Source organism: Lutjanus erythropterus, chromosome 10, assembly GCF_056507025.1.
Source record: "Lutjanus erythropterus isolate fLutEry1 chromosome 10, fLutEry1.hap2, whole genome shotgun sequence".
NCBI classification, from domain to species: Eukaryota; Metazoa; Chordata; class Actinopteri; order Lutjaniformes; family Lutjanidae; genus Lutjanus; species Lutjanus erythropterus.
In genome coordinates this window covers 11820848-11840576 of record NC_139326.1, presented here as the reverse complement: position 1 = coordinate 11840576, position 19729 = coordinate 11820848, and the positions used below count along the sequence as shown (strand labels likewise).

The window sequence follows — 19729 nt, the reverse complement described above, 5'->3', positions numbered from 1 at the left end:
CTCCTGGTTGCTTCTGAGCGCTTAATACTAAAAATGTTTTTCCTCAAATGAAACCCCTTTGAAGAAATTCATCAAAAGTAAACTGATGAAGCAAAGTTTTAGACCAAGAAAAGGGTTAGTCCACACACTTTATTTTTTTTATTCTTTTGTAGCAGTAAAAAAGCAGTAAGGAGGCACAGTTGGGGAGCATCCTCTGTCTGTTGCCATGGCTTTATGTGTTTTTTTTTTTTTTTTTGTAGTGAATATAAAAACTGTTCTCTATGTCCTTTCAGAGTGTCATCCCTCCTGCTGGCTCTGTACTGGGCCATCTGCAGACAACTGTACGTCCTGTCCCTCTCCATCCAGCCTGCACGAGGGCCGCTGTGTCCCCAGCTGCCCACAAGGCTTCTTCATCCAGGACAGCCAGTGCCAAGGTGAAAACACACACACACACACACACACATTCCCACACATTTTTATTTCTGTACTTGTGAGCACACCCATTTACACAGTGCACCCCCTCGTCCCCAACTAAACCTTCATCCGAAAACCAAAACTCTGACACAGCTCTTTGATGAAGTGAAGACTGGGCCAGATAAAGACATCCTCATTCTCAAGGCCAGAAGCTGGTTCCCACAAAGATACGAGAACAAAAGCACACAGCCACAGATTTTAACTGCGTGCGTGAAAAATCTCCATCCACTCTTTATTAGCAAAACCTTGCCTCTGTATTAGGCTGTCTTTAAAGGGACAGTTCACTCCAAAAATGCCAATTTTTCATCTCACCTGTTTTGCTATTTGTGCATTTGGATTATGTTGGTTATGAGTTGCTGAATTTTGGAGATATTGGCCATAGAGATGTCTGCCTTCTCTCAAGTGTAGTGGAACTACATGGCACTCAGCTTGTGGTGCTCAAAGTGCCAAAAAATGCATTTGGAAAACTCAACAGCAGTGTCTCTTTCCAGGAATCGTGACCTGCTTGTAGACATTGTTGTGAGCAGTTGCCTGGAAGAACTTTTTTCTCTCTATCACACTGCATCTGCCAATTGTATTATCATGCAGAAGGAAGTGTGCATCTACTCTTGAACAAGAGGTTTGTGCTCATGACAGCGTGGGATGTAAACACTAATGGCGTCCGCCTCGGCTGAGCTGTAACATCTCAGCCATAAGTAGGTGCATGCTTAGTTCTGCGTACTGATATGGTGGTGGACGTTAGAAAGCAAAGAGTGCCATCTAGTTCCATTATATATGAGAGAAGGCAGACTATGTGCACTTTGGGGTGAGCTATCCCTTTAACTCCAGAACCTTGAACTAGGTGAGAAATCACTGTCATTTTCATTAACAGTACCTCTAAACCAATAAGACAATAATCAACATAATTGTTATTCTCACACCAGTGGGATCGTTATTGGTGTTTATCCAAATTAAAACCAGTGTTGCTGTGGACCTGCAGTGCCTGTAGCTGTCGGTGCCTCATTCTGCCTTAATAAGAAATAAACCACAGAGGCTGTAAAACATTGCAGTTATTGGCTCACCTATTTTGACCCATAGAAACTTGTTTCCACAGTATGAACAAGAAAATTCATCCAAAAAGTGCTCCCCTCTCTGACAGCTGCACGTGAGGTTAACACCGCTAAGACAGTTCTGCTGGAAGGAGCCCAGGAAAGAAATAGTTTCTGAATATTACTAGAAAGTGCAATGCAACCAAAAAAGTATTTGGCAAAAGTTGTGATTAATTATGAGTTAAGAATTTTTCATGAAGGTAGGATTTAGATGATAACATAAAGACTCATAATAAATTTCACGTATGCTCCAGTAGCATTTTTCCCTCCTGATACCTGAACTTTGTGTTGTGTGGCCTGGCTCAGGTTAAACTCTTTGTAAAACGTATAAAGAATGAATGCTGTAGAACATGACTTCGCCATCCTGGGGGGTGAGGGGGGTCTGTGGGACGCTGGTGGTATCAGATCAATGCAGACTTCTGTACTCGCTGATGCCAATTCCAGAATTCAGTACTGGTATCCGTATCAGAACAGCCCTACTTCTAATGTGCAGGGTAATTAAATCAAAATAAATCAATTTTACATTTCAAATAAGAGAGACTATAAATGAGCCAAAGAAAGATGTGAGCATTTTTTTTTTCTTCAGAAGCTGTCTGAAGGGACTCAGGGGGGTTATAATCTCTTCGAGGGCTGCTGGATCCTGTTTTCTGCTGTTCTTGAGTCCAGACTACGGCTTGTAGTTTGGTCAGTGCAATGAGAAGCATTAATGTTGCGCAAAATTCATATGGTAAGAAACAGAGACAGAGCAGAGCAAATTTAAAATTCTCTATGTGTTCACCATAAAATTTGAGGTGCAATATTTTCAGGGTCAGTGCTGAAAGCTTTTAACAGCTTGGTGATAAAGTGGGATCAGTGAAGGTGAACTTTATTAAGCGCAATCATACTGATTTCTCAATATTTACACCAAGGTCACATTTACTTCTCCCTGACATCAAAAGCAGTATATTGTATCTAAAGTATTAACATGCATGTACTGCACAAAAGCTACCCCACCATGTTAAACACTGAAAATAGCTTGGCAGAGTCCTTCTGCCTGTCTACCCCCCCTCAGAACCCACCTCGTTAATGAAAATCCATTTGCTCTAATCTTCCATTCATTACATTGGCTCAGTTTACCGTCTCTGACCTCATTTGAAGCAAGGTGAACCTTTCTTGTCTCCCGTCTACCAGCATTGTCTTCAGCTCTTTTTAAGCATACCGAATTTTATTGTTTATCTGGAGGAAAACAAAAACCTGTGGTAAACATCATTGAATCTCTTAATAGTTTTTATTCTCCAAACTTTGTCTGAGTAATTGAAACGACAGACGCAGATGGATACCTAGACGGTTAAGAAGAACGATGGGCTCAGATTACATTTCCCCCTAGGTTACCAAAATAAATGGGGTCTGTTTGCTTACTTGGCCTTGGCTCCTTCGGTGTTGATTGGCTCATTAGAAGCCACCCAGATACCCTGAAGAAGTATTGTATTTCTGTCTTAAAAAAGAGTAAACTTTTAGTGCAAAGTTTTGGTACTGGTGACTTTTTATGCCTGGCAATAACACACAGCATGTAGTTAAAGCTCCATTAATCGATATTCTTTTATAGTGGCGATGAATCAAATGACTATGAGTAATGTGAAAGGGGTGGCTCATAGTGACAGAGCCACAAAGAATTATCATCAACTCTGCAGCTCTAATGAGCATTTTAGCCTTTTATTTAAGTTTAATTTAGTCTTTTATTTAGCAGTTTTTTTGTTTTAAAGCAATTTTGTGTATGGTTTTCTGCACCAACAGGCAACCTCTGATAAATCCACTGTATGCTACCTTCCAGCACCAAAGAGCAGGCAGAGTTACTAGTTTACTAGCTGGTGAACAAAGAAGAATATCTAGCAGCTACAGAGCTGGATATTTGTCTTAGACATTGGTGGAGACCAAATTATAACTAAAAGAAAAGTCAATATTGGATTTAAATTCATCAGGTGGCAAGTATGCTAACATATTTGCAATGACAACTTTATGAGATAATAATACATAGTTCAGCTTGTTTTGCAGTTTAGTGGGTTTGATAGTAAATCTTTCCTCCTGCAGGGGAGTAGGGATGCAGCATATGTCAATACTCACAAGCTACTCATGTGGTATCGATTTGTTACTTCCAGATGTATTTATTACATTTTGTTAATGTCTGTGCAAATAAACAGCCTGTCATATTTAGCTGGACCGTGGCACATGACTGGGGAAACCAACGAGACTCACCTCTTCGTCAAACTTGTGAGAAAGTGGCGGGAAGGAAACGTGACGTGGTGCGGTGCCTAAGATAAAAATACAACAAAAATCTTATTTAGTGGCAAGAAAGGGCCACGTAGCAGCAACATGAGTACCGTCTCCAGACATTTAAGAATAACACACCGTAATAAATTTGTTATCAATGGCTGGTATGTGCCATGTGATTTTCCAATCGTTTTCTTGTTCTTTTTTCCGAAAATTTGCATTTTTTGAAACATTGCATACCCATTTAAGAAATAATCAGTTTTGGTATCAGAATCATTATTACTAAAATTGTAACAAATTTATATTTATTTAAATAATAATATTGATATCATATCTAATTTAAAAAAGTTTGGTATTCCTACACAAGAGTTTTTCGATAATCAGTGGCAGAAACTGAATGAATAACAATCTTGTTACCAAATGGTTGTATAACAGTTTTCACTCTGAAAAATGGTCAGTAAAATATTGTGCCTACTTTCTCTCTTGTCTCTCTTATGACTGTATGTCCATTAGTTAATGCATTAGAGTATTGCTGTGTTTTTTTCAGACGTAAGCATCAAATATGGCAATCATTGTACCTAATGGCTTTTATTTTTGCAACAGCTCAAAAGCTTGCAGTGCGCCTGCCGTTTGGAAACAGAGCTAATAGTACTTGGGCAGTACTTAATGATGATCTCCATCATGAATAATGTGTTTATACCCTCTTCTTCTCTCACTTAAACCCCATAATCTTCCCTCTCAACTCTTCCTCTTAACTTCTTCACTCTCACTGTCTCCTACCTCTCTTCTTTTTTCCTGATTCTCTTCTTTTGTCTCCATCTTTTCCTAACTTCTTCTTTGTCTTCCTCCTCTTCTTCTTTGCCACCCTTCTCCTTCCTCTCTTCCCTCTTTCCCCTCTATTTCCACACCTCTTCTCGCCCCTTGAGGGAAATTTGTGATAATGAGCTATATAAATAAAATTAACTTTGCTTCTCCTCTTTGACTCCTTTCCCTCACTGCTTTCCTCCTACATCCTTCCCTCCATGCCTCCATTCCTGACTCCTCGGTCGTTCTCACCTAACTTTCCTCATCACTTTAACTTTTTTTCTTTGGCCTGATTTTTACTCTTTTCTCCCATAAATTGCCTCTCCTCCATCTCCCAGCATGCCACCCGACCTGCCAGACTTGCTCCGGTCCCTCCCAGGCAGACTGCACCTCCTGCCCCCCGCTGGCCTCCCTACAGAGCGGCTACTGCAGGACGAGCTGCCAGGATGGGCATTTCCTCAACGCCGTCACTGGAGAGTGCCTCAGTAAGTCAGCCTGTGTGAGCGTGCATGAACGTGCGTGTCTGTGTTTGGGTGTGTGGACAGTGTCATGGACGTTTGTATGCCATTTGTGCGGAGCTTTCATCAAACGCTCTGCCACGAGTGCTTGTATTTTTAGCCTGAGTGGCCCCAGTGGGAATAGAACCACCAACTCCAGCAGGGTTAGCGCCCTGCTGCCCGCTGACATAACACGACATAACAAGTCTTGCGTGTGTCTGTATCTCAAAAAAAACCTGCATTATTCATGAGAAATGCCAACTATCTTTGTAAAATGGATGTTCTTAGATTTATGTGTTTTACTTAAAAGCTCTGCAGTTGGTTTCTTTTGAACTGTTGGGTCTAAAATGATGTGCAGAGCTGCAAGCTGGAGTAAAAGTCAGTTTTTTCTTTGCACTTTAGCTTATTCTCCATAGAAACAGCTGGACACAAAGCAGATATTGTTCTCTCAGTAGTAAAGAACAAAGAGATGTTGGTAATTACAGTAGCCAATCAAGACTCTAGATTTTTTTAAAGAGCCTCATATTGAAAGAATCCACAGTTTCCCTTGTTTCTGATGGAGTAGCCTTTGATTCTAAGAATTCAAATACACTTTGTTAGAATTTGGTGTTGAATTTGAGAGTACTGCACCCAACTATGTCTTTTTGTGTTGCATTTTCCAAATAATCACAGAAACACATCCAGAAATCACAGCTGGACTTGGTCCTGATTCAGTCTCCTACCTAAAAAAAATGATTGAAATCAGTCCAGCCGGCATCATACGAACCTTAATACTTTCATCAGCAGGTTTGCTTACTATAATTTGAATCATAGCAGCTGCTGCACTTCATGCTGCCAATCAGCCGTCTGCAAATAAATTATAAATATGGAATGATAAGGCATCTCAAAAAGTCCCTTTTATTTTCTAATAGATATACTTAAGTGACTGACAGTTGGAGCACTTGAAGCCTTGGATGAACATAAAACCGGCTGAAGCATTAGTACAAAACTACACAGCTGCTTTAGAAAATATACGGTTCTTTGATGAAAGTCCAAGCCTGCGTGCATAAAAATTAAAGTAGAGCAGTTTACCGCAACTCCCAAGATGCATTTCATTAACGCACGTTATTAGTGAGCCTTATATTCTGTTTTGTGCATAGCTAAGAGTAATCTGAAGCAAAAGACTACACTAAATAGAAACCTGATGAAACAAGGCAACACAACAATTTCACAACAACAGCACTTCACTTTTAGAGTCAAAACCAAGTTTGAATAAACTCCACTATAGTTTGCATTCTGGGTATTCACTCAGTTTCATGGGTCATGTAGTATTTTGAGCCATCATAAAATAAACCTTGCAGGAAAGTCTGTTTCCTAGAGATTCATGTTTTTATGTTGAGAAATTAGGGCTGTCCCTGACCAAGAATTTTTTCAGTCGAATCAGATTTGGCCGTCCAATACAAATATTTGATAGTTGTTTCTTTTTCTTTCAGTTCAGTGTGCAGCACTTAATTCTTAAAAGAGCATGCATGAGTGTATTTTACCAGCAAGACTCACATTTTAATGCCTTTTGTGGTCATCTGTGATGTGAAAACATCAGAGAAAGTAAAAGTGTGTCCTCCAATAGTTAAGTTTTAAATCAGTAGACTTGCTGCTACCTGTCCTGCAAGCTCTGTGCTCCTTCAAGCCAAAAATTAATGGTTCATTTGACTTTTATTTAGTTTCAAGTGTTGAGTTTGAACGAATTTGACGATGATAGTGTTATAGCCTTTCCTAAGATAGTCTGGTTAGTTTGGCAAGAGCAATAAAACAGCTGTTTCTGGTCAAACAAAACGTATCTTGCTCTTTAAAAAAAGGTCTTTCTGTGTCATGATCTTTCACATAATAGACATTTTAATAACAATCTGAGCCTGTAAGTGGCAAAAACAAGCACAAGCAAGCATCACCTGCCATGTGTATCCTGTTATGGTCATGCACACTGACTGACAAAGGGAAAAAAACAACTATTCAACCTGAAGAATCTCAGACAGCTGAGTGATCTCTGAATGATGATTCGAATCTTTTTGACTTTCAGGAAGCAGCGCTATGAGGAACATTTCCTTTAATTACAATAAAAGTTAACTTTGATTGGAATTTACAGTGTAAAAGGTGAAAAATACTTCTTGAATTTAGGCTCCTCAACAACAAAATGAAGAAAAGTTGCTTTCTATAAATGTTTCTCCACCTCCTGGTGTAATTAAGAAAAAAAAAAAAAACTTTTAATGAGTTTCTAGCTCACAGTCACACTTTTCAGAGAAACTCTACAAGAAACATCCACCGGGATAAGGACGAGCTTTCTTTAGATCTTTGCTAATAATCATCAGCCTGAGAGACTTCACACCTCCTCGCCCCACAGTCTCTCTCATCGTGTACGAAAAATGCTATTTGTCTTTGGCAGGCAAAATATGATAAACCACCAGACAGGAGATAAATAAAAGATTGGAGTGTAAGTGTGTAAGGTAGCTCTTGCCGTTGTCCTCTTCCTTCTCGCTTGGCAATGAAATGAGTTTTTACCTATCTGGACCGCTGGCTGTAGATTAAAAACAGGCGTGTTTACATGGTGGGAAGCCAGCATGGAGGAGATAGCAGGGGGGTAAACACAATCTGAGGGGAAAATAGACGCTTTGACTTTTAATTACGGTTTCTGATGACACACGCTGTTTGGAGATGTGAAACTGCAACCAGGTTTTAGTCCACAGACACACACACACACACACATGTAGGTACATATGTGTGCAGACACACACCGCTGGCTTGCGCACACACAAGCAGATAAGCATGGTTAAACACACATATTTGTTTGCAAACACACACCCATGAAACCTAATCTCAAATGGGTCAAGCTCAGCCAAACTCTAGTTAATAAAAGATGCCTTGTGGCACTTCTGGGCCACAGAAATACTGGGGTCATCATTTCTGCCTAGCCAGGACACACAAACACACACACACACACGAAAAGCTCTCTCTTGATCTCTAATTCTCTCACTCGCAGACTTATACACACACACCTTTAGTTTTATTCCTGCCTTGTCTGTCCCTTCCTTCTGTCACACACACACACACACACACACGCACACTTTATCTCACACACATACTAACACACACACACACAAAGCCTGGGATTACCTCTGTCCACCCAGTGGTACCGTCAATGTTGCGTAACCTCTTAAGGCGATGAAGCTTTTGCTCTCAATCACAAATTCATACAGGAGTTGCCATCAGAGGCAGATGTCTCTCTATTGGCTCTTATTTTCCCCCTGTCCGTCTTTCTCTCACCGTCTCTCTGTGTCTCTGACTGTCTGCGTCCCGCCACAGGAAGTCCCATTTTATTCGTATTTGACAGCAGCGGCGTTCTTACAGCCAGCCAAGTGATTAGCCAAATTCCACAAGCGCTTGTCCTTAAAACGCTCTCGTCTGAGGCTCTGTTCAGGGCCACCATGCTCAGTCCTGAACCGCTGCTTGTTTGTGATTCATGCTTTTGCTGAAATTCCAACATCTATCGAGGACTGAAACCTACATCGTCTACCCATAAAAAGAGACAGTAATGGTGACGAGAAGTAAAAGACATCGCATTTGTTGTTGTTTCTTAAAAGGAGAAACTGCTTTTGTGAAACCTTTTAATTTAGGCTGAACTGCTTCCTTTCCATAAATACCAGTTTGTTGGCTCTGCCAGCTTTCTTTCCATTTTCATGTGTCATTATCTTCATTGTCGAGTGAACAAACACTGACTCAGCCAGACTGCTAAAATTATGAGAGCAGTCCCAGGTGAATGATGGGATATAGTGACATGGCAGAGCTGAAAAGATACAGAATCTAAGTATTGTTATGCCTCTGGGGAGATAAACATAAACGTCTTCGCCAGCCTGTGCAGAGAACTTTGTTAGAGTGACTGTGTCAATAAAGTCAACGTGCACTCCTTCCAAATTTCAACAGTGTTGTGTGGACCTGATTGGTTGATCCTTCATCCTGGCAGGAAGTTGATGCAATTTTGGGGGGATGCTACCACATCATAGTACTGCTATAACAGACCCATGACTCATGAGTGTCTTAGATTTAGTCCAGCTGTGCAGGTTGTTTTGAGTGTAAACACACTAACTGGACAAGGTTCACTTTAAAGTGGATGTAAAGAGGCAATCAAAAAAACGAATATAAAATTTATAGCTGGGGATTAAGACCTGCAGTATAAACAGAACAGGTGAAGTCGAACACAGAATACAAAAAATGAGAGTCCACACTATTTTTGCTGTTTGCACTGATCTGCCTTTCACAACTTCTCACATGATGAGTAGTATCACTGTGAGAGATTTAATCTCTCCTGCCAACCTGCTGGCTCTCACTCTTACCCATCTTCTCTCTTCCTTTTTCCTTCCTTTCCTTCTTTCCTTCTGACGTGCAGAGAATCGACTTCTGAGCCAGTGACGAGCAAATTTTGAGATCTGAGCTCTGAAAGTCCAAATGAAAGAGAGTTTCTGGAACACTTCAGCTCAAAGCTTACAGCCGCAAGAGTTTATTTTGCGTCATAATTATGTTGGAGCCATTATTTAACATCATCTGAAGCTTAAAATAGACACATTGAGTAACAGGAATGCATCACCATAGAAACAAGCCATACCAACACTGAAATAACAGACACAGGTTCTTTTCTTCTCATTTTTTTCTGGTCAATAGAGAATAAAAAGCCTCCATGAAAACACATTTAAAGACACATTAAAGCCTACAGCGACAGCTGCTGTTAATAATGTATTGATGCCAACAAGACCAACATGAATCTGAACAGAAAAAATGTGTTTCTCGACAAGACCGCTGATCATTGTAGCTCAATTCAGCTGAATAAATGAGCAAAAAAAATATGTTTTTTCCAGTTTGTGCTGGGAAACCAGTTTTTTTTTTTTTTTTTAACACTGTGTGGCCTTTAGAGCATTCTCACTCTAACATTTTATCTTGTGGTTTCTTGTTTGCCTTTAAAAGAGTTCATCAGAGACGATGAGCCTAAAGTCTTAGGCAGAAACATTTCAGTGTTTGAACTCAGGAGGCCTCGTTTAATATTTACTGTGGTTAACATTGTGAAAGATCATGTATCTTTCATCTACCCTGCAGGACTCCTTACAAAAAAAATAACATAATAGAAGGGAATTAATACAACTTAAAATTTTGATATGGAAATTCCCTTTCAATCTCTGCTGGTTGTAAAGAGAACAAAGAAAATATTGACTTCTTCTAAAGAGCTATTTCAGGGGTTAAACAAAAACAACTAGAAGTTAACGTGAGGTGGGAGGGTTACTTTAAAAATGTATTCTGATATATTTATCATTTGCCTGTCACAATATCATACATCTGTAATATAAGGAACACAATGTAATATTTGTATTTCCTCAATAACAAATATGGTAAAACTGTTTAGCCTAATATAATGTCATGTCATCATGTATCGGTCATCTGATTACATCTTTTTCCTGTAACTTTAAAGTTCCTATGAAACTGCTCGTGGAGTGCTTATTGCTTACATGTTTCCTGAAAACAGGCAGCTGGGGAGTGTTGCAGACATTGATTTGTGTTTACAGCAGCCATTAGCGCCATGCTCACTCCCACCAGTTATGTTGCCTGCTAACAGCAGCTAACAGCTAACAGCTGACATCAGCCACTTATTAAACAATAATAATAATAATAGTGAAGCTGAGCAGAGGGCATCAGAGGGGAAGCCAGAAAAACATTCTCTCCATAAAATGTGATCCAGTATCACCAAAATGAGTAAATTAAGTTAGAACATTGTGCTTTTGTACAGTGAGCCCCAGCCAGCACGCTTCCTGCGAAAGGATATGTTCTCCCTCCATGTTCTGCCGGATCATAAGTGTTTCTTTGAAAGTAAATTTAGTGTATGCCCTCAAGGACAGGGTGAGTCATCAGCTGTTTTTAATAATTTTCCATAAAATTAAAATACTGAAATGATATTTAAAATGCTCAAGAGCATCTATAAAAATATATTTTGTCATTGCTGGGCCAGATACTGGCGTACAGGTGACATATGGTGCAATACATATGTGATAAAAAAAAACATTGAAACATAGATTTTTTTGGCGCAGCTTAATGGAATACAGTTACTTTTTTTGTATCTTTATGATGTAACTCCAGTGCATATATTCCATGCCTGGAGTAAACTGCCTAAATGTGCAAAAGCCGGGAGCACAGATTATTTATGTATGGGAAGATATTTGTCACGTCGTCTTTATTGCCCCTTTCTTTGTTTCAGGGTAAGACCCAGGCACAGAGCTAATAACAGCTCGATAGAATATGATGCACTGCTCTTTCTGCCTTAACACAATAACTATTGTAAACTTTATTACTAAAACTGTGTGTTTTTTGATGTGCCGCATATGATATGAATATAACTTGATTGTTGTTGCTGCTTTTTGCCCTTTTCTTACATTTTGTGAAAATTTCAGATACTCATAAATACACCCACACAGATCAAGTTGTGTGCTCTTGTCCTTCATTTGCGCAGTATACAAGACCTCTCTTCACATATATTTGTTCTGCATCTATTCTGCATTAATGCAGGAGCTAAGCGAGAATAATATACAACAAAGATAGTGTCTCTCAGCCAGTGTACAGATCAACCCTTTCCCCAGTTCAGACATTTAAAAGAAGGGCACAACCTGTTTTTTGGGGGGTTGAGCCAACAGTGATTCAGAGCGGAGCATGAGGAGAAAAGCAGGACTTCTTTAATATTCTTTAATGGCTGCATCTGTAAATCCATTCTTTGTTGGGCCGACATGTCTAGACAGGGTGAAGTCAGCGTCAGAGGACCACACAGATCTCTCTCTCTGCGGCGCTCTATCTTCTCTTACGCCTGTAACTTCAAATAAGGATGATGTCCCACTTTTGTTCCTCTTGCTTTCTGAACTCCTGCTGCACTCAGACTCCGTCCCTGCTGAGGGACAAAAGTTTTATTCTCTTTTCAAATGCACAAAGTCACACGGAGACAACTAATTGAGCAACATTAGAATCTTGATTTGCCCTCATGACTCTCATTAAAAAAGTTTCTGCTCTATATATTTCAGGAGATGCATGGGAAAAAAAGCATAATATAGAATAATGTCTGGTGTAAATCCAGGCCACAGGAGAATATGATCATGCAGAATGCGTGCCATGCATTTATAACTCCAGCATACCTTTTTATGTGCTTCAAAAATGGTAACTACGCCATAAAGAGGGGCTCAGAGGACCCAAATCAATACCATTTTAGTTTTATATTCAGTTTTAGTCTGCACAGTCAATAATCCCTGACGCCTGAGTTATCTTATCTCCACCATGGAGCCATTTGTTTAGCGCCTGGAGCCGGATCGCCTGCAGAGGGTTGGCAGGAGGAATGCTGATACGTGTTTTGTTGTAAAGCGATGTGATATGAAAGGTGTGGATGAGAGATGACAGAGAGGAAGTTCTTTATTTTCTCCGTCTTCTCTTACTCTGTTGATATTGGACCTGCTTCAGAAGGAGAGCGTGACTCACCTGGGCAGATGCCATGTTCCAGAGATTGGAGTTTGAGTTCTACAGAGGAAGTGTCAGAGGAAAGGCTGTTCTCGAGGCAGAAATAATCCCACTGTCTGGGTTAAATGTCAGCTATTCAGAAATGCACACACATACAGAAATAGCTGTCAGACACATGAGATCAAGAGAGATCAAAATATTTTCCTGTTTAATTAAATCAGCTGACACTCTAGTTCACTGACTCTGACCCCTGTCCATAACAAAATGTGGACTACTGTGCATGGAGTTATTATTCTATTATTTTTCTTTAATTTTACCCTGTTTAACAAACATTTAAGAACAAAAAAATATATACAGCAATGGATAACACTGGACAACTGACCTACACAAAACATAATGGGTTACAAGCAGAGGGGAATTCATGTTCAAAATAAAATAGAAAATGTAGCCAGACTGTCTGGAACATTTGACAGGAGACTTGGACGGTGTTTTTAAGTTGTGCCATCAACTCCTCCACCCAGTACAGGTGAGGCTTATGGAGCACCTTATGGATACCCTCGCAAGCAGGGTCCATATTCTGAAGATTTAGCAAAAATATGAGAAAATGTCATGATCAGAAGCACCACCTTAACCAAATAACTAAGTGTCGCTATCATTAACCCCCCCCAAATTTTACAAAACAGGTCTCACAGCATATTTGTAGTAGTTTGACAACTGTACCACACAAATCTACCATAAATACAACAAAAAAGTTATTCCTCCAAGTGATGATGTATTGTAACAGCTAAAGCTAAAATCTTCATGAGTGAGTGAGTCTCAATTGTAGTTTATTTTCCAGTTCAGTCACTTCTCCCCTCTCCTCCTTAAACGTACATCAGCTGTTTCCTTTTCAGTCTTGTTTAGTCCTACATTGTGTCACGTATTATAACTGGACTGAGCTTCACCACAGTGAAACTAAAAGCAAATGCGTAAAGCTTAAAACTCAGGCCACACAGAGCCAGATGCAGAGATACACAGGAGAAATGAAAATATAATGAATCTTTGCTAATCAGCAATTTTTATCTCGTGGCTCATTTGTGTTGATTAAACATCAGGTCCTTGGTTGAGACTTGAGACTAAAGGTAAACAGGGTTTTGCCTCGGGGCTCAAAGGCTGACTCTGCTGGTGTCAGCAGAGTCGGTATTATCCTTAAAACTTCAAAACCTGCATATTTCTCTGTTTTTTTTGTTTTTTTTTACAGAAAATGAAACACTGGAGAAAGTACTAGTCTAAAGAAAGTGCAGCTTATAAATAAGTATGTTTGAGCAAGCCATGGAAACAGTGAGTTAAATATAACATGCCTGTGTTTACAGGGCAAAGACGTTTATCTCAGATAAGAATAGAAGATAGAAACAGAAAAAGTGGCAGTAGGAGTGATTCTTTTTTTAAACTTTATTTTGGTTTTATTTATCCCATGAACACTTTCAGATTGTTCCAAGTACAATTCTTGCATTACTTTAATTCACTTGTCCTTAATTTTATTATTTTTTTGCTTTTAAATGCATTAAAATCTTTCTTGACCTTCAATTTGACTGCTAAAGCACTTCTACCCCTTTTAAAACCCTTTCCCAGTTTTCCTATGGCTTTTTAAAGGATAAATCCACTCTTATAGTAATTTTAACTAACATACATCACCATTAAGCTCAGTTACCCATGAGAGTCTGAAGTTATCAGCCAACGGAAACCCAGAAAGTAGATCACCTGTTGCTTTTTCTGATTAAATCCAGATCATGTTGTCACAATGTTTTATATTCATCTGCTTTCACTTTGTAATCCCTTCAAACTTTTCTCATTTGCCTTAATCCTTCATGGAGACAGAGAAATGCTTTCGTGGTCTTAACATTTTTTTTTTTCTAATTCCCCCACATGATCTGCCTCTTTATCTGTTCTCCTCACCTGCCCAACATACAGCTCTTCACCTGCAGAGCCCGTTGTTTTCACTGTAGATACTTATCTCAGCACGGGCGGATAACTTTAAGGTACCAGCCGGACCCAGACATCATCAGATAAAACACCTCGAGGTGGTCTTCATTGTTCTGCTGATCTCGGTTCCTCTTGGGCGGCCCTGGTGTGCTAACTTCTGTGGGTGTATACGGGTCTGTTGGTAGGTGGGAGGTGACGGATGTCGTGCGTAAGAGCTGATGTAGAAGAAAGAGGGAGATCTAAGTTTCAGAGTTTATAGATGAGGAGATTGACAGAAGGACACAATGTACTTTCTCCCTCGCTAAATTCAGCTAGAAGTTCTTTTCCAACTCTCTTTCTCACAAAATAATCATCACTTAGGTTTGATAAGTGCATTTTAACACTCTATTCCAGTATTTCTGGATATGACATCCTCATTAAAATCTTTTGTGCACCTATTTCTTTAGTAATTCCCTTTGTATTTGCTAGTTGCTTTTTTTGTGTGTGTCTTTCAAAAAGACTCCCACAGGTTTTGAATCCAATGAAAAGTTATTTGAATATTACGCCACATACATAAAGATTCATCAGCTTTCTGTCTCTCTTTGCCCTCAGTATAACATTGCACATCTTATCAAAAACAAACAACGAAGATCAAGAGTTTTCCTGATGAAACATTAGTGTTGAATTGAAAATTATGTATGTGGTTCATTCCTCCTTAATATACTGTGCCTCTTCTGATTTTCTGTTGTATACGCTGGAAATAATTTTAGCATCGGATTCAGAGTTTTAGGTGGATCATTGTCTTCTATGACTTTGATGAGTTGAAGTTTATGTTGTGTGATGATGTGTTCCTGTTCCTGTGTGTGTCCTTCCTGCAGAGTGCAGTTCGGACTGCCAGCGCTGCACGGCAGACCTCCAGACGGGCATCGGCAGTATTTGTCTGTGGTGTAAAGCGCCGAGGACCTGGCTGCTGGGCGATCACTGCGTCTCTCACTGTCCCCAGGGCCACTACAGCTGGCATGGAGCCTGCATCAGTAAGGACTTTTACTCTCCTGCCTATATACAGTACATACCAAGGTCAGAGGGCAGCCAGTATCTATCCTGAATATAAAACCCGTGAGGAGCATTCCATCAAAGTTTTTATGTTTTATTCATCAGTCAAACATCTTCAAAATTAGGGTCATTTCTTGACCTGGTAGGAGTTATAGCTTGACCCTCTTATCCTCCGCTGACCCGATGACAACAAACAGAAGAAATATTGTATTCAAAGCCGGTGTTTGAAGAAGCATTGTGCTTTATAAATAAGTCTTTTACTCTGCAGAGGGATATTCTCAGAGGTTTTGTTCTTTTTTATTTTGCAGTGGAATCAATTTCAGTGCATGTGGTCACAGGCTGTAGAAGTACATAATAGTCCCAATAGCACACCAAATCCCCAAATTTCTTCCCAGCCCACTGTTGATGTTTTGAAGCTCAACTGTGAACTGTGAATAGATTCAAAACAATGACTGGGCAGATATTTTGGGATTTGGACGACTTACTGTGTTTGAAAAAATATGTATTCATGTTTACAGTTCTAGTTCTCTTGAAGTGGAAACACAAGTTGGAGTTATACAATACTAAAGTCTGTTAATTATCACTACAAATCCAAAGAAATAACAACCATTAGGATTATTGTGGTCATAATTATACTTAATTATTCTTATCATCATCCCAACCTCCTCCTCATCATTTTGAACCACGTTCTCATCTTCCTCACTTCCTAATTCTGATCATCTCCATTATTAATATCCTCATTCTCAACATCCTCATCACAATCACCCTGACAATCATCATCCTCACCATCCTTGACTACATCGTTATCATCTTCACCCTCCTCGTCACCCTCCTTACTAGCACTGCTGTCATCTTTGCCGTTATCCTCTTTCTTATCCTGGCCATCCTCAGCGTTATGATCAGTTTCATTATTATCTCATCCCCCTCTTCATCCTGCTCATCATCATCCTCGTTCATGTTGTCATCATCATCCTCATTGTCATCCTCATGCATGTCCTCATTATTACCCTCATCCGTGTCTTCATCATCCTCATCATTATCCTCATCCAGGTCCTGATCATCATCCCCACCATCCTTCATCATCATCATCCATGTCTTCATCTTTCTTGTCCATTTCCTCCTCAGTTTCATTGTCATTTGGCTCATCATCATACTTCTCATCACCATTATTTCTATCTACATCATTATATCATCATCACATGATGGGGGTCATCATCATCCACATCACTCTCCTCCTCTCTGTAATCCAATCATTATTGTCCTCTTTTATCTCACTAATATTATCATCATGATCCTCATCACCCTGCTCATCTTTATATCATCATTATTGTCTTCATTATATAATTCTCATTGTTATTCCGCTGCTAATCTACATCATCATAATCTTCATTATTCTCATCCTTATCATTCACACCCCCTCATCTTCCTCAGTCTCATCATTATTATCATTATTATCTCACTCCTGATTCTGGTCATCGTCATAATCCTCCTCCCCTTCTTTCAATTATCATTATTTTTTTTTATCAACATGTGCATCATCTTCATCACCCCATGGTTCAGCAGTAGCGTCTGTCTCCACGCTGAGTTGCTATCAATCTTCACACAGATTTAAATACGGAGTGTGAACAACAAACTTCAGGCTGGAAGAGCAAAACCTCAGGAGTCTAATTTAGCTGAGCTCTAAGTGCGCGCACACGCACACACACACACACACACACAGATATATAAAGAAACAAAGCAAGGGAGATAGAAATAGCACTTGTAGATTCATGTACACCCAAAACAAACAAACAAATAAATAAACAGACCATAAAAACTGCACAGTATTTTTTTATGTGTCATTGCAGTGACAAGCAACCAAATACATTTTTTTGACATGTTTAGGTAAAATCTCTCACTCCTCCTGATGATGAATTTTGACACGTCGGAGCGGAGATTGAAGTTTCCAACTTTTCATCATTTTTGTGCTGATAATAATAAACATATTCTGCTTATATCCAGCCTTGCATATTAGCGCGGGGCTGGATATAAACAGCGTGAGGTGGCGTGGTGTGGGGAGTGTGAGAGGAGCAGAGTAATCTGAGAATAATTAGACCCTTAATAGTGATTTGTGAGACTGATGAATATGTATTTTAAAACTCGAGAATGTGGCTTTAATCAGCATGTTGCATGATTTGTTTTATCAATGACTTGATATTTCAGCAGTTTTTAGTTATGCAACTTTTCCTCTTCAAATTTTCACAGTGGTTTTATACTGGTTTCCTTCTGTTGTACCTTCATTGGTATGTTTGTTCTCAACAATGCTGGATTATTTTACTGTCCTCGTTCATATATTCTATGCAGACAGTTTAAATATATATATATATATATATATATTGAAATATATATGTATTTTTTTCTTAGGATGCCATCCGTCATGTGATGCTTGCAGTGGGGAGGGGCCTCTCTCCTGTACTTCCTGCCCTGTCAACAGCGTTCTGTTGCCCTCAGGTCTTTGTGCTCCTGAATGTCCTCTTGGTTACTATGACAACGGTCACAGACTCTGTCAGGGTGAGTGCCGCCACTCCATCTCTTTAGAAAGATAACATGTGACATATCTAAAGTAGCAGAGATGCGACTACTTGACATCTAGCAACACCTGGAAGAACACATCTGTCATTACAGCACACGATGCTGAAGCACTCTGAGGTCCTGAGTCAGATTGGTGCTGATGGTACTCATAAAAATATGTGCCTCCTGCTCATCTTTACTAATGTAGTTTACTAATGTCCTTCTCCACCAGCTGCATTATACAGTATATGTTTGCAGTGTTCCTGACTGCAGTTGAAGCAACATCTCTCTGTTCCACTTTAAGTTGCCTCATGTTGCCTTGAAAACATTTAAAACAGTGTTTGAAAGGCATTGATTCAAACTGACTCATACTGCTGTCTGGTATTCAAAACAATTTCATTCAACTTTTTTTTGACAGCTTTAGTAACTAAAAAACGCTCCGACACTTCGTATCTCTGCCAAGGCTGTTTAATCCTCCATAATCAGAAATAAACATAATGATAGAAAATCGGGGCATACTTTTTCATTCAAATAATTACAGTTTCTCGATGAGAAAAATGTTCAAATGTTCATAAATGCCCTAACTTGACTCATTAAGAAATGCTTTAAAAGATTTCTGGATCTACACACAAAATTAGCCAATTTTGCTTTTGTCCGTCGTCTGACTGCACCAAATTTCCTTTGAATGTGGTATGAATGAGGGTTTTTTTTTTTTTTTGAGAAATTGCGTTAATAAGCAAGTAAACAAACAAAATCAAATCAAGACATTCTTGTTGGACTTAATAATGAATCCTGTACCTGAAAACTGCAATTAAACATATCATGAATAAAACTTCATGTCAGATCATGTCAGGTTTTCTCACCACTTTGAGTTATGTCTTTTGTTATTGTTCTAATAATAGCAGAACATACATGTTGTGTTTTTAAGACCATCCCTGGGTCCAACAAAGCCACATGTAGCCAGTATTTGGTGATGGTAGGTGTTATTACATTCAGTCGCTGATCTTTTCCCCTCTTACTTCATATCTAACCAGACCTCCGTGTCGACCTTTTTGTTTCCGGCAGTGTGTGACAGCCAGTGCCTGACATGCGACACGGCCGGGGTTTGTTCGTCCTGCCGTGACCCGGCCAAGGTCCTGCTGTTCGGGGAATGCCAATACGACAGCTGCGCCCATCAGTACTACCTCAACACCACGACCCGGGCCTGCAGAGGTACGCCGCCATCACCATGACAACCCAACACACACTACAGTGTAACAGGGAGGGTGAGGGGAAACACTGGATTAATCATGAGGATGTGTAGTACGCCCTTTATGATATTCATAAATTACTCTCCATCCATATTGCATGTAGTGTGATGTGCTACGCTGAGTTTATGGCGCCCATTGATCAAGTAATAAACCGTGGAACCAGATTTGCAAATCTTACACATTGTGTGTGCGTTTTAACTCAGTATTACATCTTTCAGTGTGCAGAGAAGTTGATGAACGAGCCTCAGAGGTTCCATGTCCAGACTGAATAACATGTCCCTTTTTCACTTTGCATACAACAACTATATTTTTAATTACCGACAATCCAGCCAAAGCCACGTCC

General features: G+C 39.6%; 1 protein-coding gene across 1 annotated transcript in view; it reads left to right on the top strand.

Annotated features, from left to right (window-relative positions):
• Positions 1–19729, top strand: part of fras1 (Fraser extracellular matrix complex subunit 1) — a gene marked incomplete at its 5' end in the record, with an annotated part of 266195 nt that overhangs the window by 151359 nt on the left and 95107 nt on the right. The window contains 5 exons of the mRNA XM_084729014.1: positions 273–413; positions 4931–5077; positions 15412–15567; positions 17990–18136; positions 19202–19348. Of these exons, the coding sequence (XP_084585140.1) occupies positions 273–413; positions 4931–5077; positions 15412–15567; positions 17990–18136; positions 19202–19348 (738 nt within the window). The remainder of the gene's footprint in view (positions 1–272; positions 414–4930; positions 5078–15411; positions 15568–17989; positions 18137–19201; positions 19349–19729) is intronic.